Here is a 17701-nt window from a genome sequence, read left to right as displayed (position 1 = left end):
GTGGGCAGCCAATCTGTTTTCGTCCATTTTATGCCCCTGCCAAAGGTCAAAGTTCCACCCAGACACGTTCAGATCTCGTTACTCTTTGACCGTCACCTACCTCATACTGCGCCCACCAGGACGAGCACAGCCACGGGAGAACGGTACAAGTCACGACAAAGATACAGAACGCCGCTTCAGTCCACGTTACCTCCCCCAGATGTTAGCACTACTGGCGGCTACAAAAACAGCTGTCCGAGGTTAGACCGTCTAATGATAAGGTGAGCACTTTAGGAGCAGGGATCTTTCAGTTTAACATGGCCTGCCCCTTTAAGGTTACTGCTCAGATACTCTCCATGGGAAACGGTCCACATAGGGTCACTCCGAGACCAATTGCTGGAGGAAGTTTCTGTAGGTTGGCTGCTGCTTGTAAATCCTGCCCTTGAAGTGAGGCCGGGTCCTCAGAATCAGCAGGAAATGACTTGTCTTTGTGGGGGTTTTTAAATATACATTTGTGACACGTGTGATCAAAACTAGCTGACCTGCTGCGGCCCTGCTAAGGGCGGTGTAGTGTCTGCAACATTATTGTAACAGTCAGCTGACCAGGTTAAGGCCACTGCGCAGGTCCTCCCTGTGGAAAGGTGGTCTAAGTAGGTGCCGAGATCCATTAGAGGCCAATTATTATTGATGTTGGCCCCACTCCATCTCTCAATACCCTTGCCAGGTTATCTCAATGTCAGAAAAGCCATAGGAAATTACTATTGGTTTTTGAAGATTCTTCAGTTATGACTACTTGGTGTTTTACACAAAGGGTCGTTCACTGAAGCAGGAGAGAACTTCACAAAACAGTCAGACAGATTGGGTACAATTTTTATTTCAGTGCACGCATGTAGAGAGACTGAAAATTCTAATCCACTTGATCAATTCTCTCGCGGTCCGTCCCCACCTTTCTCCCTCCCTAAAGAGCCCCATCTGCTGGGGGAGGAGGAGGAGTGCAACCGCACCATCCATCTTACTTTCCAGCAGCAGAGGGGGAATCCAGCAAAATGGTGCAGTAGGGAAGAATTAACCAATAGGGGGCATTTCAGCAGCAAGTTGTCACTCGTCTCATTAACGACGGCGTCAACTGGATTAATTTCCCCCAGAGGTTTGGGTTGGGTCTTCGACCCGTTAGTGGCCTGCCCTCAGCAGCCGTGGCTTGGTGGGTAGCACTCTCGCTTCTCAAGTCAAGAGGTCGTGGGTTCAAGTCCCACATAAGAGACTTGATCACAAAATCTAGGCCGACGCTCCCAGTTCTGTACTGAAGAAGTGTTGCGCCGTCAGAGATGACGTCTTTCAGTTGAGATGTTAAACTGGAGGCCTCCGTCTGCCCTCAGGTGGACGTAAAAGATCCCACAGCACTATTTCAAAGAAGTTCTCCCCGGCGTCCTGGCCAATATTCATCGCTAAAACAGATTATCTGGTCGTTTATCATGTTGCTGTCTGCGGGACCTTGCTGTGCATAAAATTAGCTGCCACATTTCCTACATTACAACAGTGACCACACTTCATATTCCTCTCCTTCCTGGCGGTCATGTGTTTCTGTAGAAGCAGAAAAAAAAAATCTGCTTATTTTACCAGCGTGAGTCTTACAGCTGTGGAATTTCCCTCTGGCACAGTTCAGTGCTGGCTGGACAGTCAACTCTTGGGACTCGAAAATGTCCAATGTTACACAAGACCGTTTAAAAAAAGGGGAGTGCCTGGTGCAGTTCATACACCCTTAACATGTACAATTTTCCAGAAATCGATTAGAATTTGGTGAACACAACATTGCACGGAAGTAATTTTCAAAATGTTTTTTGAGGTGGTTTGGTGCAACAGATTTGCAGGAAGTGTAAAATCATTAGAGACACATATACGTAACGCACAGCGAAAGCATCCACCATCTTTCTCAATCGAAGAGGTTTCAGATAGACTCGTGGAGCTCGAAGCCATTCATCAAGCTGTCCTCTCAGGTGGGCGTAAAAGATCCCATGGCACTATTTGTTGAGCAGGGGGAGTTGTCCCCCGATGTCCTGGCCCAATATTTATCCCTCAAGCAATACCGCTAAAAACAGATTTTCTGGCCATTATCACATTGCTTGTTCACGGGAGCTTGTTGTGCGCAAATTGGCTGCCACGTTTCCTACTTTACAACAGTGACTACACTTCCAAAAAGTATTTCATTGGCTGTAAAGCACTTCGGGATGCGAGAGGCGCCATATAAATGCAAGTTGTTTCTTTCTTTGTTGTTCCTCCTTCATTAAAAAAGTGCCTCAAATACTGAGGCAGTGCAACCAAGCAACACGTCTGGTGAAGGCATCCGACACCAATGGTCAAAATTGGAAACCCAAGCATTTCTAAATGGCGTCGAGCAAACTGCGCACCTATTTTCTGAATATTTTCTAATCAATTGGGTAGAAATTCAGGGACTTAGAATGGGAAATCTTCTTTCTCCGATGCTGCTATTAAGCCAACCAAGCTTGCAATATCACCAGTGGACAACTCCACTGAGAAATATCCAAATCCAATCCAGCTGACCAGGGGTTGAATAGGACGCGCTGGTATGGAGCGGAAACATCAAAGTGTTGAGGTCCAGAGATGAGATGCACGGATTCACTCAGGGCTGTTGTGCCGCGGCACTCCATTTCCACCACGAAATGGCACCACATGGCCGTGGACAGCAATTCTTACACCCACGTCAACACCAGCTCCGTGACACGACAATGTACGGCATTCTCGCACACTCTGAAGTGCCGGCTTTTGGTGCACCTGAAGCCAATGAGTTCGTCTACCAGCATCAGCCAAATAGGAGTATTCAACTCTAGACAATGTCAACGTATCTTGGGGGAAAAACTTGGAAGGTAGGGAGGCCCAACGGGATTTAAGTGGATTTGGACAAATTTTAAGTGAACAGGCTAAGGAATGGTCGATGGGAGTTGACAGCCTTGATGGGCCAAATGGTCAACTTCGGCCCATCACTTTCTATGTTCTGGTTTAAGCATTGGCATACTGAGGAATACCCAAAACCAATAGGCGCTCATCACCTAAACTCCACTCAGCAACAGTTCTTGACCAAATCGGTTTACTATGGAATATTCAGTTTGAACCAGTGCTGCTGAATCAATTCACAACATTTAAAATTCAGTGTTCGGCACAAGACTTCAGCATTTACGTTGACAATTCCTTGCACGCGCTTGATGTTTTCCAAAGTTGCTGCCAGTCCCACTGCAAAAACATTGATGCCAAGTTCAACCCATGAATAAAAATCCTGGACTCACTATCCATTGCCAACTGAAGGATAAGGCCACCTTTCCCCCTTCCTCCACCCCCCCACAATCGATGGTGTACTCAAGGCGAAGATTATGCTGGATTGAGAAGCGGCCATCTTCATTTCTCCTTGCGGTCAAGTTTGATTTTGATGAGGTGCCTCATGTAAACCGCCGTGGCAACGCTCGAGGAAATGATCAGCGCGAAACAGACAACCACCAGCCAGGTGGAGTCGCTGTGCCAAACCTGGTAGAAGTGCTGCCTGTGTTTGTAATCCAAGTGGACAGCCTCCAGTTGGGCCAGGGTGCAGAGGACCATGAACGCGTGGAAAATCTGATGCCCCTGCAGGAAAATGTCGCACTTTCCCGCAAGCCACTTCTCAGGATGAGGGCAAGAGAAGAAATGAGCGCTCATGAGGAAGAAGGTGATCTGGCATTCGTGGTACCAAATGGAGGAGTCGGTGCAACCGGAGGAGTAGCAGTTGTATATCCGGTGCACGACAGGACTAATGTCCAGCATGTAGGCCAGCGCCGCTGGCACTACCTGGTAGAGTTTGCGTGCCCAGGGATGCAATACCTTGGCATTGGACTTTGCATAGCAGCATCCAACACAGGACATCCAAGCTAACATGGTAGCCATGGGGAGGTAGAACGTTTTGATGACGTGGTACCACTCCTCTTCAATGGAGTAGTAGTAGTGGACCAAAGCACTAGCGTACTGATAGATGGCCACCCCAACATAGTCCACGAAAAAGAAGGAGTAGTGGGCAAACTCGGAGCGAGCGTGCAAGAGATGCGCCAGGGAGCTGCAGGCCAAGTAGTTGAAGGCGGACAGGAGCAGGATCAGCAGCGGCAGTGCGTGGGGATCAGACAAGAAGTCCACTGTCTCGGAGAACTCCTGCAGTTTGAGGAGGACTATCAGGGCGGCGATCAGGTGGGACCAAACGTTGACGGATTCATTGTGCCGCTGGAACAAGGTGAAGAAGTAGTAGCGCCAGCTCTGCTTCACGGGCCTGTAGCCCGAGTGAATGTAGGGCTCCCGGAATATCCGCGGCACCTCGCAATCCTTCACAGTGCACGGCAGGCTGGGAAAGGACTGCTCCACCAGGCTCGGGATCTGACGGATCTGCTGGATGTTGATGAAGAGTCTGCCAATCTGCTCCATCACAACTGTTGCCATGGTAACACAGGGGACGTTACAAGCACTGGTACCTATATATAATTTTAAAACAAAAAAAAGTCCATTTAATAGGATTAACGTCAACATAACTTTGGAAAAATCAAAGCCAATAGGTGCTCACCTTAAGGCTGAACATTAACTCCATTTTAGGGCAAAGAAAGAACTTGCATTTATATAGCACCTTTCATGACCTCAGGACATCACAAAGCGCTTTACAGCCAATGACATGCTTTAGAGGTATAGACACTGTGGTAATGTAAGAAACGCAGCAGCCAATTTGCACACAGCAAGGTCCCCCAAACAGCAATGTGATAATAACCAGATAATCTGTTTTTAGTGATGTTGGTTGAGTGATAAATATTGCCCCCAGGACACCAGGAAGAACACCCTTGCTCTTGTTCAAATTAGCACCACGGGATCTTTTACATCCACCCGAGAAAGCAGACGGGCCTCGGTTTAACGTCTCATCCGAAAGACGGCACATCCCCTCAGTACTGCACAGAGTGTCAGCCTAGATTTTGTGCTCATGTCTCTAGGGTGGGACTTGAAAGTTCTTTATTTCTATAATTACACTCAGGCTTGTTGCTTCTGGACATGGTGGAAACAGCTGAAATAAAACCAGAACTGATAAGCATCAAAAGGCAACAAAAGAAAAAAAATGGAGTGGGAAGAGTTCAATTACAGTCGACAGCCCACGAGAGAGAATCAGTTATGTTATGTTGTCAGTTAAACAATAGGGCCTTCCCAGCAGAGCTCCTCTTAAAAATTAAATAGTTACCTATCATGGTAAACATTTTCTTACGTCTTTTTTTCTCCTTTAAGGATAGGGGAAAAGAAGTGGAAACCAGAGAGAGAAGTGGATAGTCGAGAGATTTTGCAGCTGGGAAGTTTTCCACAGAGCGCCCGAAGTTCTAACATATTACAATTCCCTCAGTCGGTGCCAGACACGGCACGTAGGTACAGCACCTACCCCACCCCGACCCAGGGTCCTGCAAAATGCTCAGCCCCAGAAATGTATTTCCCCTAGACGGTGGAAGTTTAAATTTTCATGTCAATGCAGGGACGTTAGATGGAGCCTCTCCATCAGGGCTCCTTTTGAAAGTTAAACAGTTACAGTGACCAACACTAACATCCCTTTTCTGTGTTTGTTTTCTGTGTGTCTGTTTAAACAGCGAGTCCGGATGACATCGCACAGGCACTGGTTGGAGTTACTGATCCCGGCTGTTGTGGAGCGGAGTTATCATTGCCAGGAGCAATGTGCGTGGGAGAATTCACCTCCCTCACACTGTCTGGCTCATTAACCCTTCCAAACCAGCATCCCTACTTGTATCAGCATTCACTGTTTAAACACTGAAACAAACAGAACCGAACAGTTAGTGCAATTACATCAAAAATGTGTTTCTATGGATGTTTACAACAGAGAAAATTCCCCCTTTAATTTTTAAAATAATGAAATGAAGGCTTAGAGGATTTAGTAAAGCAAGATCTGCGAGCACTTTGTCAACAGACAAAAGACCTCCTAAGTTTAATGGTTCTACATCAAGTAGGTTTGCACAGTGTCGATCCAGTACCTATTGAGCATGGCTCAACTCAGAACTGCCCTAACTCGCCACTAATTGGCAATCGCATTCAAGCCACAGAATGACTGATGTGGGAAATGGACAAATATCGCATTAGTGCAAATGGGACCGCTTTTCATAGGCTGGGACTGAGGAAGTGTTGGGAAAGTGTAGAGGGAGCTGCATCTAACCCGTGCTGTACCTGCCCTGGGAGTGTTTGATGGGACAGTGTAGAAGAAGCTTTACTCTGTATCTAACCCGTGCTGTACCTGCCTGCCTGGGGGTGTTTGATGGGACAGTGTAGAGGGAGTTTTACTCCGTATCTAACCTGTGCTGTACCTGCCCCGGTAGTGTTTGATGGGACAGTGTAGAGGAAGCTTTACTCTGTATCTAACCCGTGCTGTACCTGCCCTGGGGGTGTTTGACGGGACAGTGTAGAGGGAGCTTTACTCTGTATCTAAAATGACAAGAGAACTTCCATTTATATCAGACCTTTCACATACTCAAGATGTCCCAAAGTGCTTCACAGCCAATTAATTACTTTTGAACTGTTGGCACTCACGCAGGTAAACATCCACACTGCAACAGTCCATGAACAGTAAAATTCTTGGTGGTGTTGGTTGAGGGAGGAATATTGGCCAGGACACCAGAACCCCCTGCTCTTCCAATAGCCTGTGCTATACCCAGGTGCTTGATGTGTTGAAGTGTTCCATGGCCCAATGCGTGGATACCTCCTCTCGACAACCACAAAATCCACAACAAGATTAAAAAATGATTCACGACATGTGGCACAAGGATATAATTGCACCATTTGGCAAGTGAACGGTTTGTGTAGCGGACAAGATTTAATAACTGATGACAGTTCAAGCAGCCTGCTTCAAAACTTTGGCTCTTCCTTGCTCCTGAAGTAGACAAAAAAAGGGTTGGAGTATGAGGAGTAAAGGAAAACTATTTCCCTTCGTGTCCCTGGGGTGCCTTTTGGTCTGGTTGAATTTATTTTGTTGGAGAGGGTGGGGTAAAGAGGGGGAAGATTAGGTGGGCAAGGGCAGTCTTGCATTTACAATTTCACTACAACAAACAGGGCACAGGAAACTTTGCCAAGGGGACAAAGGCATAAGCATTCCTTGCAATGGAGGCCAGTTGGCAGTGAAACCAACCTCCAATCTATTAGAATGGGCGGTTACAAGGATGACGACCAAACAGTTCCCAACAACAACTTGCATTTATGTAGCGCCTTGAACATAGTAAAACGTCCCACAATGCTTCACAGAGCGTAATCAAATAACATTTGACACCGAGCCACACAAGGAGATGTTGGGACAGGTGACCAAAATATTTATCGAGAGGCAGGTTTTAAGGAGCGTCTTAAAGGAGGAGGAGAGAGGCAGAGGGGCTTAGGGAGGGAAATCCAGCGCTTCGGGCCTTGACAGCTGAAGGCACGACCGCCAATTAAAATCAGGGATGCGCAAGAGGCCAGAATTAGAGGAGTGCAGAGATCTCGGCGGGTTGTAGGGCTGGAGGAGGTTACAGAGATAGGGAGGGACAAGGCCATGGAGGGATTTGAAAACAAGGATGAGAATTATTTTTTTATTTTTTTAATAAATCAAGGCGTTGCTGGACCTAGAGCCAATGTACGTCAGCGAGCACAGGAGTGATGAGTGAATGGGACTTGGTGCGAGTTAAGATATGGGCAGCATAGACTTGGATGAGCTCAAGATTACGGAGGATGCAAGGTGGGAGACCGGCCACGAGAGCATTGGAATAGTCTCCTTTAGTCACCAACGTTTACATACAAAATTGATGGGCAGGAAAAGACCATCTGGTCCATCATGCCTGCTCCACACTAATGATGTCCAGAGCATCATAACTAGACACTTCTTTCTTCCTTCCTTCCCTCCCTCCCCCCACAGAAGTGTAATCTCCTGGGAGAGGCGAAAAAACCTAGAGCCAAGAAAGGGAAAAAATACCCTGGAAAATTCCTCTACGACCTGTGAGGCGATCAAAACCAGTCCAGAAGATGATGGTTCATCAAAAACATGGCGCTGCTGCAGTGTGGATGCTATTCACAGAAGTAAGTTAATTAACCAGGCTAGTGATCACACTTACAGTTTAAAAAAAAAATCAGTGCAAATGACTGAACCATTAGTTGAATTCCTGAACAGTGAAGCAGCCACTGGGCAAAGACAGGCATGTTATGACAGTGCTAATACCAACCGCCCCCGCGACAAAGCAACACAGTCGGAATTGGCTTGGCACAACACAAACTGACTCTGCAATGCAACCCTACTGCCGTCACAGCAAATCAGCTCAGTTAATACCACCCTCGCGATTTCCCTTCCTGCCCCTACATCTGCATCTTCCTCAAAGAAGTGGTCAGCCTACTCAGGCTGGAATAAAATGGTGTCCTCAACAGCGGAAACTTTAACAGGTTGGGGCTCTTTTCTCTAGACAAGAGAAGGCGGAGGCGTGACCTGATAGTTCATCATTTTAAAGACTGAGCTCGATAGGGTAGGTGCAGTCTTTAAAATGATGAATGTGGGAAGTCACACAACACCAGGTTATAGTCCAACAGCTTTATTTGAAATCACAAGCTTTCGGAGTGCTGCTCCTTCATCAGGTTCACCTGGCTTCACTTCACCTGACGAAGGAGCAGCGCTCCGAAAGCTTGCGATTTCAAATAAAGCTGTTGGACTATAACCTGGTGTTGTGTGACTTCTCACATTTGTCCACCCCAGTCCAACACCGGCATCGCCACATCATGTTTAAAATGATGAACTGAGCACGATAGGGTAGGCGTAGAGAAGATGTTTCCACTTGTGGGGGAGACCAAAGCTAGGGGCCTTAAGTATAAGATAGTCACTAATGGGAATTCAGGAGAAACTTCTTTACCCAGAGAGTGGTTAGAATGCGGAACTCACTACCACAAGGAGCAGTTGAGGTGAATAGCAGAGATACATTTAAGGGGAAGCCAGATGAGCACAAGGGAGAAAAGAATAGGTCATGTTGATTTTGGGGGGGGGGGGGGGAAAAAGAGAGAGGAGGCTTGTGTGGAGCATAAACTAGTTGGATGATTGGACTGTTTCGGTGCTGTACATTCTATGTAACTTACATTTGGTATCACCGGCACTCTGCCTCGCTTCAACGACAGTACGGCCTCCACATGCATTTGAGTAATGAGGCAGGTTTCCAGGTAGTCGTGTTACCAGGATACTGGGTTCCTAACTGGGACACTCAAAGACCTAGCCCTACTCTTCCATCAACTTTACCACTCAACCACGAGCCTCACCGGTCTCGGGCAGGCTCGCGAGTGGGCGGGTGGGTGTAGGCACAGTGGGTAGCACTCTCACCGGAGTCAGAAGGTCGTGGGTTCAAGTCCCCACTCCAGAGTCTGGGGCACACAACCTAGGCTGACACTCCCAGTGCAGTACTGAGGTGCCGTCTTTCAGATGAGACATTAAACGGAGGCCTTGTCTGCCCTCGCAAATGGATGCAAAAGATCCCACGGCACTATTCGAAGAGGAGCAGGGGAGTTCTCCCAGGTATCCTGGCCAATATTTATCCCTCAACCAACACCTAAAGCAAGTTATCTGGACCTTTGTTTTGTTGTTTGTGGGAGCTTGCTGTGCGCAAATTGGCTGTTGCGTTTCCTACATTTCAACAGTGACTACACTTCAAAAGTACTTCATTGTCTGTAAAGTGCATTGGGGCGTCCGGAGATAGTGAAAGATGTTATATAATTGCAAGTTTTATTCTTAACTTGGGTCTGCAGACTTGTCATCATGCTTGGCAGATACCAAATGCCAATTCAGTAGCTGTAGCACTCCACCCATATGACACGCCAATTATGCAAGGTTTCTTTTCTAACTCAATTGTTGAGATTGGCATCACATGGGAGTAACTGCACGAACAGGTACACATGAGTGGGGAGGAGCAGGCTACTGCACCTTAACTGCAGCAAACCATGTCCTTAGTTAATCTTCAATTTATGCTCCTACACACAACAGCAGGCAACTTATCAGGCATATCACAACATAAATGTTAGGGAGCTTGGCACGTCTGACTGGTGCCCATTACAAGGTTGGTCTCCGCAAACAATGACTACACATCGCAAACACTCAATTAATTTTTTGTTTTTAAGTTAATAAGAGGGCCTAATTTTCTACATGCCCCTCCCCCTTTCCTCCCAAAACTTCTGACCTCCTCTGCTGAAGACACTGACCAGTCCTGAAGTTTGGTTCCACAGATTGAGGCAGCCCTGCCGTACCTTGCCCATTTTGCCACTCTCTGTGTGAAAGCCCGCTCAGCAAGTTCGGTGGGCTATTCGACCGCTCATTTCCTCACCCAAGGTCCAAACAGGAGCATGTTCCAGCACGAGGGAAGGAAGGGTGGTAGGGGTGGGGGATAAAGAGAGAGAATTACAATCTGGAGCAGGAACCTTTGCTTGTTTCCCCAACTCCAGAACACGGAGCTCATCTGTAGCATCAAACCTGAGATCAACTAACAGCACAAACCAGCGACTGAACCTGGCACCTTGGTGTTCTGGATGTCCCACTAATATCTTGCAGTGCATTGCTCAAGTGAGCCACTCCCAGGGGAGAAAGAGGGGATGGTGGTGAAGAAAGAGCAGGGAGATGAAAGAGAGTGGGGGGGGGGGGGGCAGTGGGGCAGAGAGGTGAGGGGGTAGGAAAAGCCCCAATTTTCTCAAATTTAACACTAGTCCCATCAAACCCAACAAGAACCACACTTCAGAAGTAATTCATTGGTCATGGGCAGAACATAATTGCAAGGTCTTTCATGTTTTTGTAAATGCTCTGGGCTGTCCGCACATTTGCGTCATGTTTCAGACTACCGATGTCAGAATATATTTGCATGACAGAAATGACCTGCAATGTAAAGAGACCAGACTCGAACAAAGAGTTCACAACAGGGAATGATGAGAGGACACAGAATCTATTAAGCAAAATATTTAATTGTCATCACCAAGGTCACAAAGCTGTGTTTACAACACGTAATTGCTTAGTCTACAGACAGGCATGTAAATAGTTGACTTTTACTGAAGGCTACATATACTCACTCTTCCTTTGTTTATTAAAATGAAGACTAGATCTCTTACTTAATCATATACGAGCTTTTAAAAAAACACAAACGAACAGCACACAGATAGCAGTTTGCATCTGGCCTCTTGTGCATTCCCTGCCTCCCCAACTCTCAATCACAGAATAGTACAGCACAAAATGAGGCCATTTGGCCCATTGAGTCTGCGCCGGCTCTTTCGAAGAGCAATCCAGTCAGTCCCGCTCCCCTGCTCTTTCCCCATATCCCTGCAATTTTTTCTCCTTCAAGTATTTATCCAATTCTCTTTTGAAAGCTACTATTGAAACTGCTTCCACCACCCTCTCAGGCAGAGCGTTCCAAATACTAACCACTCGTTGTGTAAAAACGTTTTTCCTCATGTCGCCTCTGGTTTTTTTGCCAATCACCTTAAATCTGTGTCCTCTGGTTTTCAACCCTTCAGCCACTGGAAACAGTTTCTCTTTATTTACTCTTCTCCCAATTAGAGCCCGTACCTTCAGCAGCCGAGTCCCTGAACTCTGGAATTTTCGCCCTAAACCCCTCTGCCTCCTTTAAGACACTTTAGGTTACATTTTGAAATCCTCTGGTGTCTGACTCTGTTATTCCAAACCTTTATTAATCTTTGACTAAAGATTTTTTTCTAACATCAATTAGGAAGAGGCTCCAAGAATATCCCCATCCTCAATGATGGTGGAGCCCAGCACGTGAATGCAAAAGACAAGGCTGAAGCGTTTGCAACTATCTTCAGCCAGAAGTGTCGAGTGGATGATCCATATCGGCCTACTCCTGAGGTCCGCACCATTACGGAAGTCAGTCTTCAGCCAATTCAATTCTCTCCATGTGATAGCAAGAAACAGCTGAGCGCACTGGATACAGCAAAGGCTATGGGCCCTGACAACATCCCGGCTATCGTGCTGAAGACTTGTGCTCCAGAACTAGCCGTGCCTCTAGCCAAGCTGTTCCAGTACAGCTACAACACTGGCATCTATCCAACAATGTGGAAAACTGCCCAGGTATGTCCTGGCCTCAAAAAGCAAGACAAATCCAACCCAGCCAATTACCGCCCCATCGGTCTACTCTCAATCATCAGCAAAGTGATGGAAGCTGTCATCGACAGTACTGTCAAGCGGCACTTACTCACCAATAACCTGCTCACTGATGCCCAGTTTGGGTTCCGCCAAGACCACACGGCTCCCGACCTCATTACAGCCTTGGTCTAAGCATGGACAAAGGAGCTGAATTCCAGAGGTGAGGCGAGAGTGACTGCTCTTGACATCAAGGCAGCATTTGACCGAGTGTGGCATCAAGGAGCCCTAGTAAAACTGAAGTTAATGGGAATCAGGGGGAAAATGCTCCACTGGCTGGAGTCATACGTAGCACAAAGGAAGATGGTTGTGGTGGTTGAAGGTCAATCATCACAGCCCCAGGAGATCGCTGCAGGAGTTCCTCAGGGCAGTGTCCTAGGCCCAACCATCTTCAGCTGCTTCATCAATGACCTTCCCTCCAACATAAGGTCAGAAATGGGGATGTTCGCTGATGACTGCACAGTGTTCAGCGCCATTCGCAATTCCACAGATAATGAAGCAGTCCATGCCCGCATGCAACAAGACCTGGACGACGTTCAGGCTTGGGCTGATAAGTGTCAGGTAACATTCGCACCACAGAAGTGCCAGGCAATGACTATCTCCAACAAGCGAGAGTCTAACCACCTCCCCTTGATGTTCAATGGCATTACCATCGCCAAATCCCCCACTATCAATACCCTGGGGGTCACCATTAACCAGAAACTTAACTGGACCAGCCACAAATTTTGTGGCAACAAGAGCAGGTCAGAGGCTAAGTATTCTGTGGCGAGTGTCTCACCTCCTGACTCCCCAAAGCTTTTCCACCATCTACAAGGCACAAGTAAGGAGTGTGATGGAATACTCTCCACTTGCCTGGATGAGTGCAGCTCCAACAACACTCAAGAAGCTCGACACCATCCAGAACAAAGCAGCCCACTTGATTGGCACCCCCTCCACCACTGGCGCACCGCGGCTGTAGTGTGTACCATCTACAAGTAACTCGCCAAGCCTTCTTCGGCAACACCTCCCAAACCCGCGACCTCTTCCACCTAGGACAAGGGCAGCAGGCGCACGGGAACACCACCACCTCCTAAGTTCCCCTCCAAGTCACACAGCATCCTGACTTAGAAGTATATCGCCGATCCTTCTTCGTCGCTGGGTCAAAATCCTGGAACTCCCTACCTAACAGCACTGTGGGAGTACCTTCACCACACGGACTGCAGCAGTTCAAGAAGGTGGCTCACCACCACCTTCTCAAGGGCAATTAGGGATGGGCAATAAATGCTGACATTGCCAGCGACACCCAGGTCTCAAAATAATTTTTTTAATTTTTTCATTTATTAACAAGTTCATGCCCTAGTAGCCTGATTTACCTGGGTTCACCTAACCTGTACCATTTAATACTTAATGTCTCTCCCCCCCACCCAACCTTTTGTGCTGCAGACTACGGAATGTAACCTTCCAAACATAGGAACAGGAGGAGGCCATTCAGCACCTCGAGCCTGTTCGCCATTCAATGAGATCATGGCTGATCTGCGACCTAACTCCATATACTCGCCTTTGCCCCATATCCCTTAATTGGTTCGCAAAAACTTATCAATTTCAGATTTAAAATTAACAATTGATGTAGCATCAATTGGCATTTGCGGAAGAGAGTTCCAAACTTCTACCACCCTTTGTGTGTAGAAGTGTTTCCTAATTTCACTCCTGAAAAGTCTGGCTCTAGTTTTTAGACTATGCCCCCTAGTCCTAGAATCTCCAACCAGCAGAAATAGTTTCTCTCTATCTACCCTATCTGTTCCCCTTAATATCTTGAAAACTTCAATCAGATCACCCCTTAATCTTCTAGGGAATACAACCCTAATCAATGTAATCTCTCCTCATAACTTAACCCCTGGAGTCCAGGTATTATTCTGGTAAACCTACACTGCACTCCCTCCAAGGTCAATATAGCCTTCCTAAGGTGTGGTGCCCAGAACCGCTCACAGTGCTCCAGGTGTGGTCTAACCAGGGTTTTGTACAGCTGCAGCATAACTTCTATCCCCTTGTATTCTAGTCCTCTCGATATAAAGGCCAGCATTCCATTAGACTTTTTGATTATTTTCTGTACCTGTTGCATGATGCAGTTTGTATCAAGTCTAAGAAAGAATGGCAGTTATTCAAAAAGACTTATATGCTTCATTTATTGCTAATAAAAATGGGATTAAAGTATTCTTGGGTTTTGAGCCTTGGGTGGCCCCGGGGAGGGGTGACGTGTGATGGAACAAAGAGGGAGGTGGGAAGAAGGGAAAGGAGAGAGAGGGCAGAGTTGAGGTATGACACTCCCAGGGTTCAGATGTCCATCATGTTAACCCTGAACTACAAAAGGTGGAGTTAGGCTGCTCTGGTACTTAGACAATGACCCAGGACATTGAAAGTTGGACCTGTTGTAGGCCTCATCTTGTACGAGATTCCCAGCAAATTGTGACACACTACAGCACTGACCGTTATCCAGTGCAATAGACTGAATTAAAAGGGAGAAAAAAATCTGAAAATTTCCAATCATTCACGAAGCACCTTAGCATTCTGAACCCCTTTCACCCACTGCCAAATACAATAACTGAAAACCACACCCTTCACCCCAAGACTTGATTGCATTTTACATATGTTATTTTAATAAAGGCTGTGAAGATTTATAGGTGCTAGTTGATGACCTTGAAATTCAGGGAGGGGGGGCAGAGTTTATATGGGGATACTTCAATATGTAAACCGTCAGGTAAATGACTTAAATCGTATAAGCGGCTTTATAAAAAACCCTCGATTCTTCACCCTCCTGTCCTGAAGGGGCTGCTTCCTCCTGATATATTAGTATAATAAGCACCAGCGGTTTCTCCCTCCCACAGCCAATTATCTCCCCCAAGAGGCCCTTCTTCGACTGTGAGCCTAGATTGTGCGCATCTGCAAGCTCTTTTGCCAAGGGGGGCATCACAAACAAGTCTCGCTTTGCCCAATATCCAAATAAGCACACTTGCCAGCCAGTCATTGGACAGAAATAGAAGGAATCCTGGCTGATTTTTCTTCTCTTCTAGTCAAGAGATTGTAGTGTCCATAACCCCATCTCGTCTGAGATCAAACACAGAAACCAGAGACCTCCTGATCTACGTGTGGTGCAGCACACCAGGGATGAGGGGCTTCAGTTATGTGGAGGGACTAGAGGAGCTGCGATTGTTCTCCTTACAGAAAGTCAAGGGGAGGTTTAATAGAGTTGTTCAAAATTGTGAAGGGTGTAAATAAGGAGGAACTGTTTCCACTGGCAGGAGGGTCAGTAACCAGAGGAGACAGGTTTAAGATAATTGGCAAAAGAACCAGAGGAGAGATGAGGATTTTTCTTTTTTTAAACAAACGCAGCGAGTTGCACGGCCTGAAATATTTGAAAAAGAAAAATTTGCAGAGCTATGAGGAAAGGGCAGGGGAGTGGGACCAATTGGATCGCACTGTCAAAGAACCAGCACAAGCACAATGGGTCGAATGGCCTCTTTCTGTGCTGTAAGATTCTAAGACTGAACCACCAGGAGAGCTCCCCTCCCCTCCCCTCACCCAGGCTCAGAAAACAGCAGCTTCAACAGCTTGGGAATAGTTCAATTCTTGGCAGAGGGACAAATGAAGCATCTTAAAGGAATGCCACCACCGTTCACAAAAGAGGCAGCAGAAATAGGGGAAATTCCACACCGTTTGAGTCAGCCACCCACTTCTGAAAGGGGAAGACACATGCAGAGAAAGTACTTTTCATAAAGTACAGATGACAAAGGCCAATTCAGCCCATCATACCTCCACCATCTAAAAAAAAACACTGCCCTCCCCTCACCCACAGCATCGAATTGTGTGCTATGTACAACTAGCAATCATCATGCCTATAAAATCCATCAACGCCTCAATTTTAAAATTCCCATCCTTGTGTTCATCCTCCCTCCCAGGCCCCAAAATCCCACGGCATTGTTTCAGAGAGCAGGGGAGTTCTCCCCGGTGTCCTGGGGCCAATATTTATCCCTCGACCAACATCACTATAAAAAAAATAAAGAGATTCTCTGGGGTCATTAATCACATTGCTGTTTGTGGGAGCTTGCTGTGCGCAAATTGGCTGCCACATTTCCTACAACAGTGACTACACTTCAAGCAAAGTATTTCATTGGCTGTGAAGCGCTTTGCAGCGTCCTGAGCTGGTTGAGAGCAAAACTGCAAGCTCGCTCTTTTTAACTCTGGATTGATTCTGGAGGTTTCATCAGATAACCTCCAGACTCCAACAGCCGCACCCAGTCAAAAACGCACTAAGTATTCAAAGAAAATGAACACAAATTTTTTTTTTAATACCCCTATGATTTTTCTCCCGGTTTTGCTCGTAGCAGTGTTCTGGAGCTCAATCCCATGGAGCCTCCAGGGCAATCCGGAAGGGTTGGCAACCCATGGGTTTTCCCAGTGACATGGGGATGAGACCCAAACATTTTCACCAAGGGGAGCCATGCTCCCACTGAACTGACGCTGCTGAAATGATAAGACCAGCTCCCGACAGCCAGTTAATGGCAATTTCCAGGCGGAAAAGGCAATTCTGCTGCTCAAACACTCACCGTTTTACTGGAAACCCTGTCACTTTCCAGACGGGGAGTTCGGTCTGAACATCACCGTCTCCAAAAGCCGCCCCGGGAGTATCCGCGAATGCATTCACCTACAATTTACAAAAAAAGACAGCCAGTTAACAACAGATGTGCAGGCATGCAGATGCAATTATGGAATAATTAATAGCCTTGTCACAAAAAAAATTGAAAGACATTTCAGAGTTTTCTATGTAGGTTCAAACTTTTTAATGCAGATTTCAAATTAATGGCATTGAAATATATTTCAACAGTTGCATCTAATTTCTGGATACCGTTCAGGGTGTGTCCGGCGGAATTTCGGGCTGAACCCCCCCGCACCGGATACACATCCGCGCTCGCTACTTGTCCGCCGGTTAATACCCGTGCGACCGAGCTGATACATCAGGCTCCGAGTCCCGGGCACGCCCTGTCAATCAACCCGCCGGCCTGTCAATCGGCCGCCGCAGCCAATCGGCCGTCCGCCACTTGCGTCACGCCACCAATCAGCTCGCCCCGCGAGGGATGGGTTGGGTTGGGGAGGAGGCCCCGCCCATTCCTCGGTACCACGTGGGCCTCACTGTGTAACAAAACAAGTGGAGAAAAAAAAATGGCCTGGCATTGGATACAAGGGTGGGGCATTGAGACATTAATTTTATCCTGTTCGAACTGATAATCTGCATAGCAGGGAATTGTGCAATTTATTTTTTTTACATCAACTTCCCACCCCCCCAATCTTCCTGAGCCTGCTTAATGTATAACCACTTCCACCTAGGCTGCTATAGTTGTTAGGTGAAAACCCAACCATCCTGTGACCAAATAGCCAGCAAACACTCCCTGTCTCAAGGCCCGCAGAGGAAAGAATGGCCAGTTGGCCAAGGTAACTGTATCCCAGCGTGAGTCAGTGCCTCCAGGAGAGGAATAATACTGCAGCCAGATTAGCCATTTAATAACA

General features: G+C 47.0%; 1 protein-coding gene across 3 annotated transcripts; it reads right to left on the bottom strand.

The window, feature by feature from the left end:
- Nucleotides 1-214: 214 nt before the first annotated feature.
- paqr7b (progestin and adipoQ receptor family member VII, b) lies at nt 215-17179 on the bottom strand. Of its 3 annotated transcripts, none has more exons than XM_085962792.1 (4): nt 17043-17179; nt 16744-16841; nt 10225-10322; nt 215-4478 (listed from the first exon to the last, which is right to left on the bottom strand). In XM_085962792.1, exon 4 carries the CDS (start codon nt 4444-4446, stop codon nt 3388-3390), a length of 1059 nt encoding a protein of 352 aa, XP_085818918.1. In that variant the 5' UTR covers nt 4447-4478; nt 10225-10322; nt 16744-16841; nt 17043-17179; the 3' UTR covers nt 215-3387. The 3 variants fall into 3 exon arrangements, with proteins under 3 accessions (XP_085818918.1, XP_085818920.1, XP_085818919.1); XM_085962794.1 differs by having other exon boundaries at nt 10270-10322; XM_085962793.1 differs by lacking the exon at nt 10225-10322.
- Nucleotides 17180-17701: the final 522 nt, after the last annotated feature.

This window comes from Somniosus microcephalus, chromosome 20, assembly GCF_052327205.1.
Source record: "Somniosus microcephalus isolate GS21.2 chromosome 20, FLI_Smic_1.0, whole genome shotgun sequence".
NCBI classification, from domain to species: domain Eukaryota; kingdom Metazoa; phylum Chordata; class Chondrichthyes; order Squaliformes; family Somniosidae; genus Somniosus; species Somniosus microcephalus.
Note: the sequence above shows the minus strand (reverse complement) of the source record. Positions and strands in the feature narration are given on the sequence as shown.

Excerpts from the sequence above, each read along its gene's own strand:
- paqr7b (XM_085962792.1), bottom strand. The coding sequence starts at position 4,446 with ATGGCAACAGTTGTGATGGAGCAGATTGGCAGACTCTTCATCAACATC.